General features: G+C 32.0%; 1 protein-coding gene across 1 annotated transcript; it reads right to left on the reverse strand.

Moving 5' to 3' along the window:
• Positions 1 to 5,998: 5,998 nt before the first annotated feature.
• On the reverse strand, positions 5,999 to 8,365 carry HELRODRAFT_158996 (hypothetical protein; the record flags this gene model as incomplete). The annotated part of the gene is made up of 4 exons (XM_009010934.1): positions 5,999 to 6,049; positions 6,544 to 6,665; positions 7,714 to 7,783; positions 8,042 to 8,365. 4 exons carry the CDS (start codon positions 8,363 to 8,365, stop codon positions 5,999 to 6,001), a joined length of 567 nt encoding a protein of 188 aa, XP_009009182.1.
• Between the last annotated feature and the right edge of the window lie 7,116 nt (positions 8,366 to 15,481).

A 15,481-nucleotide genomic window follows, 5' to 3' on the forward strand; every position in this document is an offset into this window, starting at 1 on the left:
CTAGAAAGTTGTAAACATGCTTACTCCTTATCAATCAGTTTTTATCTGGAACTTCTTTATTCACGGTAATAAACAATGTTGATAAGTTAACGTAAAAATATTACCAAGTGGCGTAGCACTCACAAAATAATAACAATCTTCACCTCATAACATTTTCATGATTTAAACTGGCACCAAGCACACATTTATGCAAGAAGAAGTTTTAGCGTATGCACCAACATGAATATAATTTCAACAATATTAATAATACTTGAGCTGGCCGATGAGTTTTTCGTATTTGGCATGTTCATCAGGCGTTTCACTGGAAGAAAATTTGTAAAAAAATATAATAGTAACAGCGGTTCTAGTAATTAAGTTATTGGGTGAAAAAATATTTATGCTTGAAATTTGAGAAAGAACTTCCTCAGTTTAAATCCAAAACATCAGTTTAAACAAATTCCTAACTTTCATTGTGGCAATCATATCCTCAATTTTGCGCGCGTTATAATATCATTTTATAAAGTTAATTCAGAAATCTGAAGTAAATTTTTAACAATGAAGTTTGAGTGCGTAAATTAATAAAACCTAAGATTATGATTAAACTTTATTTTAAAATAAAAAATCATTCCAGCCATGGTATGGTATAGCCTATTACACTGGTATTGCCCTAATGTGCTTTTCTCGTTATAAACTTTACTGGAAGAAAGAACATAACTGACATCATGCACACGCATTCATTATAATCGTTACAGGGAAGAATGAGATAATAGTATCCCAAAACATCCAAAATACAATATAACGACGCAGACGCTTCCATGTTAACGTTCAGGTCATGTAGTTTAGTTCAATTCCAACGTTGAAGTAAGTTATCCCATTATATTCACTAACACTTTATAACAAATGAAATGTACCATAGTTTTTCTAATGTGAATTGTTGCCAACCATTTAATGATAAGGACTCTAACTGTTGTTGAAAAATATTTTAGGATGTTTAAAAAGATTATAGTTATCAAAACAGTAGAATTAGGTAAGGGCTACCATCTTATGATTATTAAATCCTCTATTCAGTTGTTTTAAAATAAAAAATTTTTGAACAGGTCATATTGTAGCGAAAAATGTTCACTACCATTCAAACAAAAGTGTTTTCTATCGGCACAAATTCTTTGAGAATCTGACGACTGATCGCTGTCAGTTTTATTTAACGTTGTTGGAAAATATTCTGAACAACATCGAAACTTATCATTTTTAGTTACATCGTTATATCACATTACTGATACGTAAAAGACCTACAAAACGACTTTTGTTTACTGATTTAATGAGCGCAGGTGTACAACCCATAACCCCAATTCCACAAAATTAGTTAATTAAATGAAAGCATAAATTGTTCAAGTAATAATAAAAGTAATACACAGACACACACTCACACGTCTCAAGCATATCCACACTCATACTCACATGCCAACCCAAATATCATTCAAATTGGATAATTTGCGCGCCATTCATACCTCATCTCAAACCCAATAGTGAACTAATTAAACGCGATATTGTTTAGTATTAGATTATATAAAACTTATTTTCTGCCTAGTAAAGTGTAAAAAAAAATAGTTTTGTTAAAGTATATGTTAAGGTTAAAGTATAAAACCTTTTTGATAAATATCCTCTGCGCTGACGTTTCTTGGATTCTTCCTATTTATATGACAAAAATATAATGTTAAATAAAATTAGCACAAACAGAAATCTAATATATTAAAAGTTTTTTTTCTAAAAGCAAAATTTTGACTAGAGTTTTAGAGAAATCAAAAAAGATAATTATATTAGTAATAAACAGACAATTTTGAACCGGTATTGCTCTGTTTAAGTTATTCCTTCTATTTGTTATAAACTGTACTGGAAGCAAAAACAATATTGCCGTCAGACATCTATTATAATTAAAGCAGGGAAACTCAAAATAACAAAATCCAAAAAACTATAAATTATAAGTAAGCCTAATAAGACTATAAGACGAGAAGTAAGCACGTCCAAGTTGACGTCCATTGCAAATAGTATAGTTCAATTCTTATAGTTTATTTATAGCTATCGATTGTTTAAACACCGTAAGTTATCGTTACCGTTATTTTTGATTTCAAAATTAATTGAAGTTTATTTAAATTTTTCTTTACCAAATTTTCTTTATTTTAAATTTTCATTTGCATTTAAATTAAACAATTAGGTTATATCAATATAATTCGATTGTTGCATAATAGCCTATTTTTAAAGATAGAAAGATAGATAAGAGTGAGATGGAAATCCAGAACAACAAAATAAAAGAAAAAATTATAACAAACTGCATCAAACTGGATAATTAGTTAAGTTTTCAATGGTAATGAAATAAACAGTGAAATATTTTCAAGGACTACCAATGGCAAAAGATAAAGATTTTAAATTATGAGGTAAGTGATCGAGCATTTACAAATGCCTGAAGATGACATACATATTTTTGGTGAAGGATACCTAAGTCTCGAGAATGTATAGATATAATTTGATGTAAAAAATTTGTTGGGGTTATTAAAAAAACAACACAACAAATTTCAAATAATTCTTTAATCTTTTAATTAACAACTCGAAGACTGCCAATTTATGTTAAGGCCAGTCCAGCTAGTTTTTGATAGGGTTTATTCGCCAATTCCGAATATCGTCGTAATGGCTTTCAAAAAATTCTGACAAAATAAGTACGTTAAAGTGAAACAGGTAACTTTTCGACCCGATTTTTTAGCACGCTACTTTTAAGCATGCGCTGACGCTAAAAAATTGGCAAAACACAGTGAGGCATTATTTTAATTTTTGGCAATGCGTTGACACATCTTGTCATCATTGGTATAAATTAACTTTAAAAAGATTTGTTATCATTAATATATGGTTTGTTGTTGTTGTCAATCGCTTTTCTTTGATTTCTACGCGCCTTAACTTTGGCCATTTTCAATCAGGTTAGTTTCGAATTATTTTTCTAAGCACTTCGAAATTTTTTATATATTTTATAAAAATAAGGATTTATTAATTTATATTTGAAAACTGAAGCCGTTCGAAGAGGCCACAGGTATTTTTAAAAAACATTTTTTTGGCGTTGATGATAAATCATGCTATAGCTTTTGAACTGAATGGAGCACATCAATTTTTTTAATTTCAATAGTTTAATTTTATAAGAATCAATTGGGTCGTCGATACTGAAAAACAGCTTTGAAGTTCCCAGTAGCGTCACTAGGGTTGGTGTCACCCGGTGCGGTAACTCATGGTGTCACCCCTCTCATGACACCCCATAGACATACAGCATTCTTAGCATAATTTATAAATAAATTTACAACGACAATAGAAAAAAAAATAATTCAAGGTCGATTTTTTTATTCTTTAAAAAAAATTGTGATCTATCAAAGATTTTAAGAAATAAAACTAAATAGAAAATATGTCACATTAAATCTCAACTAAATCAGAACTTCCCTTTCCTCGCCTTTAAAGATGCAAACTTGTTAATTACTTCATCAAAATCAACTTCTTTTGCCAAATCTCTTTCAATTGATAATATTGCAAGATCAGAAAGCCTAGACTGTCCCATAGTAGATCGCAAATAGTTCTTTATAATCTTTAGCTTTGAAAAACTCCTCTCACATGAAGCCACAGACACACAGATTGTAAGAAATAATTGTAGGCTCACTGAGAGATATGGGAGAGATTCTAGGAAGTCCCATTCAACTATGAATTTCAAAATGTCAAGTACTGACCAGTCTTTGGCTTCTTCAAGATCAATCTCTGCTGCCTTCAGATATCTTCTCAGTCTTGGTATTTCTAATAAAAGCTCTATTTCTGATAACTCATCATAGAATGTGGTCAATTTTGGAATGTTTACCAATAACTCTTCTTCAGTAGCAGATATCAAACTCTTGGCTTGAACAACCTCAAACATGGCTGCTACTTCCTTGATGGCTCTTGATCTGATCTGGAGTTCAGAATGGAAACGATCAATACACTCATACATCGCTCTCTTGTTTTCTTCCTGCAGAGTAAGTCCAGCATCTCTCGTCTTCTCGCGCTCGCCTGCCATCCTCTTCTTGAACCTGGGTCTGCTCTCTACTGAAATTCCATATTGGTCTGATTTTATAAGTGCCTGTTCAATTGCCTGCTCCACAAGATGATTGCGCTTCTCATACATAAAAAGTCTTAGTGTCTCTAGCTTTGTCACCACCTTGTCAAGACTTAAGCCCTTAGTCTGAAGGTACAGCTGCGTTAGATTTACTTCTTCAAGTACATCACACCAAAAGAAGAGATAGCACAGAAAAGTGAAATTGCAGATAGCAGGTAAAAGACCTCGGGCTGTACCTCTAATGTCTAGATTTTCCCCTGGATCACAAAGAGCTTCTATTGCCGTCACACATTCATCAAATTTTTCTTTCACTACCTTTACTGCTGCGTGATGAGAACTCCAGCGTGTTGTTGATAATCTTTTTAATGAAACTCCAGTGTGGTTCATTAAAACATCCCATCGGTGAGTGGAAGCAACAAAGAATGAAAACATTGTCTCAAGAGTTCCAAAAAAAGTCACGCACAAAGCATTTTCAGCAAAAGAGTGTTGGCCACACAAGTTAAGAGAATGATCCACACAACCATTAAAAATAGCTTTCCTGTTCTTTCTTTTCAAAATGGCTTGTACACCCCCATGGATTCCAGCCATAGTCGCAGCATTGTCGTAACCTTGAGCGCGGCACATCATAAAGTTGAGTCCATCACTTTCCAAATTTTCGAGAATATCAGAACTGAGATCAGCAGCTTTTTTCCCTTTTAAAGGAAAAAATCCCAGAAACACTTCTCTTACTTCAACTTTTCTATTATGAATTTTCACATATCTGACAATTTCAGACATTTGGTCATTGTGTGATGCGTCAGGTGTGCTATCAAACATGATACCAAAATACCGGGCAGATTTTATATCCGTGATAAGCTTCTCCTTCACATGATTTGCTAGGACATGAATAAACTCATTCTGAGTATTTGGTGCAAGATAAGATGCTGATGCTTTAGTTTTATGTGTGCTTTGCTGTAATCTTAATAGGTGCTCTTTTAGCACTGAGTCATATTTAGAAAGCATCTCAACCATTTCAAGAAAGTTTCCTTTATTTAATGAAGATTCTTCTTCATTGTGGCCCCGAAAAGCCAGATTTTGCTTGGCGAGAAACAATGTAATATCGAGCAGCCTATGCAAGATGTCTCTCCACTTTTTCTTCTCTATGTCTATCAAAGCAATATTTTCTGCATCAATTGTTTTGTGCATTCTAAGTCTCACCTCCAAGGTTTTCCATTTTTCAAAGCAATGCAAGTGAGCATCGGATGTCTCATGATTAGGCACTTTCGGGCTCATTTTCCACCATGTCTGAAATCCAGTTACAAATTTGGATGTTGTGTCTGTAGCATTAACGGCAAAGAGTCGGCAGCAAAAACAATATAATTTCTCACTGACGGGAGAATAAACCATCCATGTTCGCAACACCTTCTCACCATTTGGCATCACCATATAAAACCACTCTTTAGATAGCTGGCGAACATCACCTTTAGCTTTTAGATCTTGCCTCGTCAACATCCTGAAAGGCCCATCTTTGTTCTGGAGATATGCACTTCCTCTTTTGATGATTTGAACGCGCAATTGATCTGGAATTGGTATATTCCAATAAGAAGCATCATCCAAAACATTCCAATTTTTCCCCGTAAGTTCATTTTCAGTATCATATTTAGAGTCACTATTATCAGTCCACTCTTCTGCTACAAATCCATCTATTTCTTTATCTTGTTCTGCTCTATTTTCTTCTATATTAATGTTTTCCTCTGCTGACTGCATACCAGCATCAGATAAATTAGTCTCATCATTTTGTGGTTGAGGAACTGTCTTTGGAAGAACTCTGGGCCTCATCTGATCCCTTTACATATTGCATCATAGATCCGCGCAATGTAGATAGTATTTCATCTTTCTTTATTTTGGCTTTTCTTTGTTGACATCCGCTTAGCCTTTTTGTTGTATGAACTCCACCTCCACGTGGCATGATATAATATCCTTCAACAATAAATATATAAATATAAATAAATAAAATGAAATTATTTGAAATTTGGTTGGTTAAATTAAATGTAAAAATTTTAAAATTATTTAAATGCTAATAAAACAAATTATATTTGTACTTACGGATCAACTTTTGTGAAATTACTTTGAATTTTTGTCTTATATCATTAAATTGATTAAAAATTAAATAATTTTTTACTTTAAGTAAATTATAGATTATTCTCTTAAACTAGACTAACACACGCGCGTAGTAGGTGGGCAAAACAAACACTGTTGTACGTTATGTTAGACACGAACAAGTTAAATATGCGCGGCGCTTAATAATTCGGACGTCAAATGGTATAAACGTGGAATACAAAAATGGATGATTTGAACGAAAGAAATTTTATTCATAATACATTTCTGGGCGCTGGGCGGGTTGGGCTGAATCAATGCTAAGAATAATTTCATGGAGGGACATAAAAACATATACAGTGATATTTTGGTGTCACCTCTTGTGAGGGTGTCACCCGGTGCGGTCCGCACCCCCCGCACCCCCCTAGTGACGCCCCTGGAAGTTCCTGTCTACCATGCACTACATTGGCTTTGATGATAAACCATACTAACTTTTGAACTAAATGGAGCACAACAAATTTTTAATTTCTATAGTTTTCTGTAACATTCAACAACATTCTGTAAAATTTTTATAAGTATAAACAATAAATAAAGAGAGGTAGCCAATGAATAGAGAAAAACAGCTTTGAAGTTCCTTCTGTAAAAATCAAATGGAGTAGCCTAATATATTTAGGCGTATAAGATATAAATCATTGTTTGCAATTATAAAAACTAATTTTTTTAAATCTACTTCTATATTTAAACATGTCTCAGGTTCAGATAATTGAAGCAATGGTGTTCTGAAAAGTTTTCTGGAAGAGAATTTCGCCACCCATCAGAACCACTGAAGAATGGTTTTATTTATTACTTGGCCATAAAACAAGAAAAAAAATCCAAAATGGGTGGCAGTAGAGCAAGAATTAAAAACCTTACATTTTCATTTCAACGATAATGTTAAACAATTGTTAATATGCATTAAAAAATTATATAAAATTATTATCTATTATTTAAACAATTTCCAAACAAAAGATTGCCAGCTTGAAAGCACAGAATGATGTTTTGAGATGTTTGTACAAATAATCATTCTTTTAAAAATGAGTTCGCATGTGTTGCGCTGCGCGCTTTATCAAAGATTTTTTCTCTGTTGATTTTGGTTTACAAATGCATGGTGTGGTCATGGATATAATATATCCATGGGTGTGGTTTACAAAGTTTTTACTTTCTTAAAGTTGGGATATATGTGTACACACACACACACACACACACACACACACACACACACACACACACACACACACACACACACACACACATATATATATATATATATATATATATATATGTGTCCGAATTATGGAATAATACTGACTAAAAATACTTCAAAGTTCTTCAACGCAAAATTAATTCACTCGATAGGCGGCTTGATGCAAAGTAATTCACTCGATAGGGGGCCTGATGCAAGTTAATTTACTCGATAGGTGACTTGTTTTGCAATTTAGATGACGTCATAAATTATTACAAATTATTTTAAAATTTAATTAGTAGTTTTTTTGATTAGTTTGACATACCTTGGAAATTTTTATGTTTAAAAACACCCGAAACAAAATCTAATTTTGCTTTGATATAGAGTTTCTTTATCTTATGTGGGGAAAGAGTCCGCACTGGGTTGACAAGTTATGCAGCTTCGAATAATCTTTGCCTATTCTGGTATCTAAGAGACTTAAATCGTGATTCTATGCTCATTGGCATAGTTTCAGAAACGTCTTAAGTTCTCAAAAGTAATTTGGTACGAGACTCTATGCTCATTGGCATAGTTTCGCACGCGTACTAAAGTCACACAATTTGTTCCCAGTGTTGTTCTGACTCTTGTTTTGTGTTGGTTGTGCAAAATCCAACCAGACTCGACGGCCCAGTGAAAACAGGCCCTTGGTTGTGCGAAAGCCGACCAGACTCGACGGCCCAGTGAAAACAGGCCAGGTTTGTGCGAAAGCCAACCGACTGACAGACAGGCCCAGTGAAAACAGGCCTTGGATTCTGTGAAAACGAATCCGCCTCGTTCTTTTGTTTTTGTTGTGCTATTTGTGGACCTAGGGTTCTTTGCTGGATTCTATACTCATTGGTGTAGTTTCGCACACAGCTTGCAATTTCCATAGGCTCCGATTTTTGTAATTTTTCTGCATTCGTTTTATTTATTTCTCGGAGTTGTATCGACACCACCATCGGTCACACACGTCGAGGTTGTACGATTTGAACGGCAAGAAACATATCCCAAGTTGCCCGACTCAACAAAAAGAAGTTCTAATTCCTGTATTCCAGTTTGTTCATTGACATTATTTTTAACATTATTCTAGAGTTTAGTTAGTTCAATTCCTTTTCATTTACTTCCGTCGATTAATAAAATTGTTATCGAATATTTTTTAGCGTTCGTGTGTTACTCATTAAAATCATATAATACGAAAAAGCCCAATGCCACACAGGACTGGTCGAACTCACGATAAAAATATACAAAAATATTATATATATATATATATATATATATATATATATATATATATATATATATATATATATATATATATATATTTGGGCTTGTTAAGTTGGTAATGAGCTGCAGATTAAGGGAATAAAATTGAAAATTTTTTTTCATGCTTTTTTTCGTGCATAGTTGATATAGTAGTTATGCTTCATGTTTTCGTTGTTCGTAATGCTGCACTGCACAGCCGAATGTGATGTGCATGTTAATGTTAATTTTACTCTCTTATAACAGGGCGAAAGATTAATTTGATTAAGTTATTAAACGGAGTAAAACTAAAAAGTAAAAATAACTGAACATTGCAAGCTCTGTATTTGTCTGAGTTACATAAGACATTATGTTACAATACATTAGCAAACAATATTTAAAAAAAAATGAACCAATAAAAAAATGTGCTTTAAAAAATAAAATTGAAAACTACCTTGATTGATTTATCAGAACTTAACATTTTTGCTTCATAATTATGGAAAGATAGAAAAACACTGAACATGCATTCACTATTAATATTTATTATCTTTACAAAAGATCTCTCTAGTAACGGTTGCTATGACAAAAATAAAGTGTTTTATGAGCTGTTATTATAGCGCCTAATCATTCAAGTGTAAAAAGTAGTAAATTTCTTTTTTATGTTATGTCAATGTGAGTATGTTATAGTGTAGATGTTGCGTTTCTAGTAGTTTCACATAGTAAACTAACAAACCATATTTTTCAAATAAATGCAATAAATGTTATCTTATTGCAAAGTGCACGGAATATCGAGATAAAATACATCCATCCATCTGATGAAGTTTTAAATACGTCACCGATAAAAAGAGCCTTTACGACCGCTCAGGTACACGAATTACTCGACTTGTTTTTCAAATTCAAATTTTTCATTTTTTCTTGAAATCACTACTTTTGGTTTGTTTTCTTTTTTCGTTAATACACAACTCATCATCCTAACAGCCCTCGTCTACATCTCGATCAGGTTTTGTAATATCTTCACCGTTGCTATTAGGCAATGGCGGTTCTAGGGCGGCCGGTGTGGGCCTTTTTCGTGTTAAAACTCAATTTTTGCACAGATAAAACACCGTTTTATGTAGAAAATCAAACAAAATTTTCGTGGTTAGCAAAAAAAGGAAGTCTAATTTAAAACATATTTTGGCTTCCCCTTGAAAATCCTAAAAAACTCAAAAATTTAACTTTTTCAAAGTTTTTTGGTTCTCCTCGTCAAGTTGTCTAGATTCATAACTGTTTGTAGATCATTATCATCAGCAAACTTTCATCCACCAATGAGGTTTTCATATTTTCCACCACTTGAACAGTAGTAGAATAATGGATTTTCTCGTCGGCTGCCAATTCTTTTCTGATCCAATCTCAAAGTTGTGCCCCAATTTTTACTGTCATTTTCGAATTTTTATAATTTACCCTACTTACTTACAATGACCAGTTTTTTTGATACTCCCATGCAGTTTATGATACAAGCAAACAAGGAATGAATGGCACCCTCGATCTTAACTTTATTTTATTTTATATCTTCTGAATCCAGACACTCGTTTGTTCAAACAAGCGGCTTGTGTCCGTAAGATACAATACTGTTATATCTGCTATATCAGTAGTTGGTTATTGTTATCTTGATTATTTGTTATCTTTCCTATGTTTGAAATCTTTGGATTTTAACAATTTTGTGTATAAGCTAGGTTTTTAGCGAGGTTTGAAGTGTAGTTGTAATTGTGATTTATGTAGTTACTTGGATTAGTTTAGTGATTCTATTACTGTTGTATTGCCTAATCATATTGTTGTCAAAATGGTTTGGACAATGGTGTCTAGTCGTTTAATTACTATAGCTCTCATATTTAAAATAATTCAATTCTAGCTGGCCCTTATTTGATTAGTTTTAAAATTGAAAGTAAATGAGATGAGATTGGCAACTTGTTTTGAAACACGTAACATGTATCTCTATAAAGATTATGCACCATATACATACAGTTCATGCTGTCTCATGCTCGCTCTATAAAATTACTTGTTTCACAAGCAATAAGAATTTTTAAATTTTATGCGTTTCAATTTTATTTATTTGAATACGTTAATTTTGCACATGAAATGTTCTATTTTAAAGAGTAATTTGTGTTCATTTCAAGTGATAAAATTGTATTCATAGTCTTACAATATAAAAGTGTTATTAATTAAATTTTTTGATTTGTTATGTAACATAACTGGTTTGGGTAATAAAGTTCCAACACAGCAAGTTTAAACGACATTTATAGGTTATAATAAAACAACAAACACCCTACATCAAACAAACACACAACAATATTATTATAATTGTTATTATTGTTATAGGTGTGTTTGTAAGCGCCTTTTAAAAAGATCCTAGAGGCGCTAACGACAATAACATCAACCGTTCAATGAAATTATTTATCATGCCGCTGAATTGGAAGTACTTGAAAACATCGCGAGAACTTCGACTTCTGCTCTTCACTACCTTCATTCCTATTTTCATCTTTATATGTTAGTTCTTTTTATTTTCATTCAAGTTGTTCCTAAAGAAAAACAAGTGTATGCATGTATGTCTTAGATTTAGCTGACATTTTACAATCATAAGCATAAATGCAAAAACAATTGTTAAAAAATCGACTAACAGATAAATTAAAGTAGGTAAAGTCTTAAACATGTCAACAACTGACATAAGCTTAGGTAGCCATTGAGAGATTTTAGTAGCATATCCAAACAAATTTTGTGAGGGTATTTTTATAAAAAAAACCCGTCACAAAGTCCTTCTTGTCATTGGCTACATCTTTTCAAAGAGTCTGTAGATAGAAACTTTTCTACGTTTAATTTTTTAACTAATATAAATAATAAAAAGCACACCCCATTTTACAAAATCTTTTTGAAGTTCCTTCACCTAGACGTCATAAGAATTTTTTGGTTCGTTGCCAAAGTTAGCCAGTTTGGCAGATATTCCTTTTCAACGTCTTTGATAAGTCCTTCACAGTATTTACAATAGTTCTTAAAATTGATATCTAAAAATTGGTTTTGAAATCTTACACAACTTAATTGCAACCATTTTTTAAACATCTGTCACGTTGTCTGAACGTTCTGCTTATTATCTAATTGATTAGTTTGAAAGTTTTGTCAACCTTCATAGTAATTGTTTTGTTAGTCCTGTTTTCGACATAATCTAGGGCCATAAAATTCTTTGAAATTCCGCAGTGAAAAAAGAGCATCGTATGGTAATTGCGCCATAATTTTTGTTTTATCTGTGATAACTGCTGCTATGTGCTATCATTGATTCATCTGTTTTAGATCCATCCATTTTTAAATAATGAAATTGCTAATATTTTGTGAAGAAGTTCTTTAACTTATGATCACATAATGTGTCTTTTCTCAGACATTTTACGTCCCATTAAATCTGTGTTTATTGCAGGTTCAATCATTTTCCAGAAGGGTAGGCTCGAAATAGGGTTTTCTAGGATGCTATCACGTTTAACATATTTAAATGGAGTGGATTTATTGTTTTGGGCTTTTTTAAAAAATTATTTTGTAAACATTTTGATGAAATTAACATTTTAAAAACAATTCGTTTGAAATTCGTTTACATTTTGCCATGCTACAAAAATTTTTAGGAACGACTCCTAAGACGTTATGAATAACAAGGTGCAGTCAAGTCATTTTACATCGCTTACTGACTAACTGTAAATCTTAGCGTCTTTTCATTAATTTATTTTTATTCTCATTCAAATGAAATAAAATTATTAATGAAATAAACCAATAAACAAAGTTAATAACATATAAGTTCACAAATTAAATTGAATCCTGATTAAGTGCATAAAAAATTGATTGAAGCTGTATGTACCGAACAATTAATACATTGATGAAAATGTTTGCTATCTGCGTTGTTTACATTATTCAATTTAATTACCACATTTCGAACGTGACTTGCAAGCAACGTGCATCTCTTCAACACACCACTGTTTGTCATTTAGTCATCGGCTACCTTGGTTAATATACAAATACGTGTTTGTAAGCCTCAGCTATAGAGGCGGAATCTCTTTTTATCCCTTCCTAATATTTTGATTCAGTCTGCTTTGTTGCACATATTCACATTATGTTTGCATTTTTAAGATGTGTGTGAACAAAAATTTTAAAGTTGTTCAGCAGCTTAACTTTCTGAGGTGTGTGTAACAGGTTGAAACCAAAAAAGAAGGTTTTCGATTGCATACGTCTAGGCGTACAGGCGATTGTTTCTCGAAATAATCGATGAAGGCGTTGAACATATTCAAGCTCATAACCAAACATATAATGTAAAATGTACAAGAACAGATATAATTTGATTTTTTCTGGGTGATTATAAAAGTGGTGATACAATAAAAAAACAAATAAAAATTAATGTGTTGTCAAGGATGGGAGAGAGTCAAATGATACAATGCGCTGATGCTGTCTAACCAAATAAATAACAAAGTGGTTGAATTATTTTAAAAAGATTGTTCATTTATAAAAATAATTAAAAATCGAAATATAATTTCCAATGTTTATTGCCGAAGAGTTTTTCGTGCTATAAATTCTTATTTATTGGTCTCCGCGCCCTACCATAAAAAATGAACAAACTAAAATATAACTTTTGTGTGTTTATGTGCCAAGTCACTTACATCTTATTACCACTTATCATAATTGCGTCTTATTATCATTCATCATAATTTTCATCTCATTATCACTCACCATCATTAACATTTTATTATCACTCATCATCATTTACTTATTAATTGAAAAAATTGATTTTACAGAAAATTTTCTATTTGAAAAATTTAATTTTCGACGTTAAAAAATTTTAATTTGTTTACAAAAGCCGTACGTTTCTTATGTTGTTGTTGTTAGGGTCCTTTAAAGTTTAAAGGCATGCTGGTTTTCGATAAATGATGTTGCTAATTAAATAATGCTGTTAATGAAAGGATGGTGTCATAAGCGGCTTATGTCGCCACTCCAACAATTCGCAAACATTTTTTAAAATTCCAGCAAACGATCACGTGGCAATTTTGTTCACTTCTTTTTTAATTTCTAATAATTTCAAAAGTTTAAATTATTTAATTTTTAATGAAAGAAAACCTTGTAGCATTGAATTTATGTGAAGAAAGAATTTAAAAAAAATTAAATTTAATAATTAATAAAAATTAATTAATAAAAATTTAAAAAAATTTAAAAAAATTTTCAAAATATTTTTTTATTTTTATACAAGTTTTGGATATAAAATGTGGAGCAAGTCATTTTTTAATACAGCAAGGGCCAGTGTCCACAAACACGCTGGAAGCAATAATTTTATCCATACTAATTTTATGTGTGAAGTTTAGTTAAATTTAGCCGCGTAGTTAGAACAAATTTGACAACATCATGTGCCTTACGTGGCTGTCAGACGTTGAATTTAACAATGCAGGGCATCATCATTCGCATTGGTTCTTTGTGGTCCCTTTGAAATCAATTGAATGGCAATTTACGACGAGCAATGACATTTTCGTAGATTGTCTTCTTAAATTTAGCAAAATTTAAAAAAATAAGTTGAAATTCTTTAAATACTATTTTAAAATTTATGCAATGTGTCTGGTCGTTTGTCTGAAAGATATTTTCAATATCTTTTTCAAAATAAAATGAAGGAATGTTTTCAATGTGACAAATTCATTTGTAAGTCATATGAGATATGAAAGCAACAAAAAATAAAACTAAAAGTAATTTCACATACAAAAATTTATAATTATGAAAGCAAAAATCAATTAACGGTGAGGACAACGCCATTTGCATGCAAAGCAAAACATGAAGAATGTTGTGTGTTTTAAAAAAAGAAGAGCCCTGGCCTTGCCGGCGTTGATGTTGTTAGCAAACAAAATTGCTCATGATTAAAACATTTTTGATATTCGATATTGTACTGCTCATCATACATCTTTAGTTTTTCTCTATTGTTGATACAGGTACATAAATACACACACAAACAAACAAACACACACACATTTGCAACGAAGCAGACACACACGAGCACACTAACGCACGCATGGACCACACACGCATGCATGCACACACATCACTTCACACTTCATTTTGATACTTTCCACGCGCAAGACACTCACATTAACACACACTCACACATCAATACATAAACACATGTGTTTATTAAAAATCTTTCATTTGTCCATTCAAAATTGGATTACTGCAACAGTATTTAGTTATAGAGTGTCCTATAGAATGATTGATCGTCTGCAGTCTATTCAGAATCGAGCGGCAGTTATCATTTCTCGGAGATAGAAGTTTAACCAATTTTGGCCATGCCCTATTTGACTTTCATTAGCTAACAATCAGAGAATGTTTAAAACAGTTTGCCAGACAGTCTGCGTCAACCAGTATTGATTGTTCAACAATTTTGTAAAGAACTAAAAATGTTTCTTTTCATACATCAATTCCACTTACCACAAGAAGACTAAATCTGAGAAAACTCTCTGAGTAAGACTAAAAGGCGCTATATAAATTCTCTGATAATAAAAGTAGCCATCTTTTACTTTATCAGGCAGATGATGGCTTAACATCACATGGATTGTTGCTGCTGCCCAATTTCAAATCCCTGAAACCATCAAATGCCGTCAAACTGGACCAGGAAGTTTCACTGACAATCAAATCTGAGAATCTTTTTTACATTATTATTAATAAAAATTATATGAAGTAACAATGAATGAATATTACTTTTTCACAATTCTTGATGTATCATCTTCTTCAATAAGGAAGAAGAACGTAACCATTGCAGTGCAAAATTAAAAAGAAACCAAAGCAAGTACAAACAAATTTTT

Source organism: Helobdella robusta (genome assembly GCF_000326865.2).
Source record: "Helobdella robusta unplaced genomic scaffold HELROscaffold_1, whole genome shotgun sequence".
NCBI classification, from domain to species: Eukaryota; Metazoa; Annelida; class Clitellata; order Rhynchobdellida; family Glossiphoniidae; genus Helobdella; species Helobdella robusta.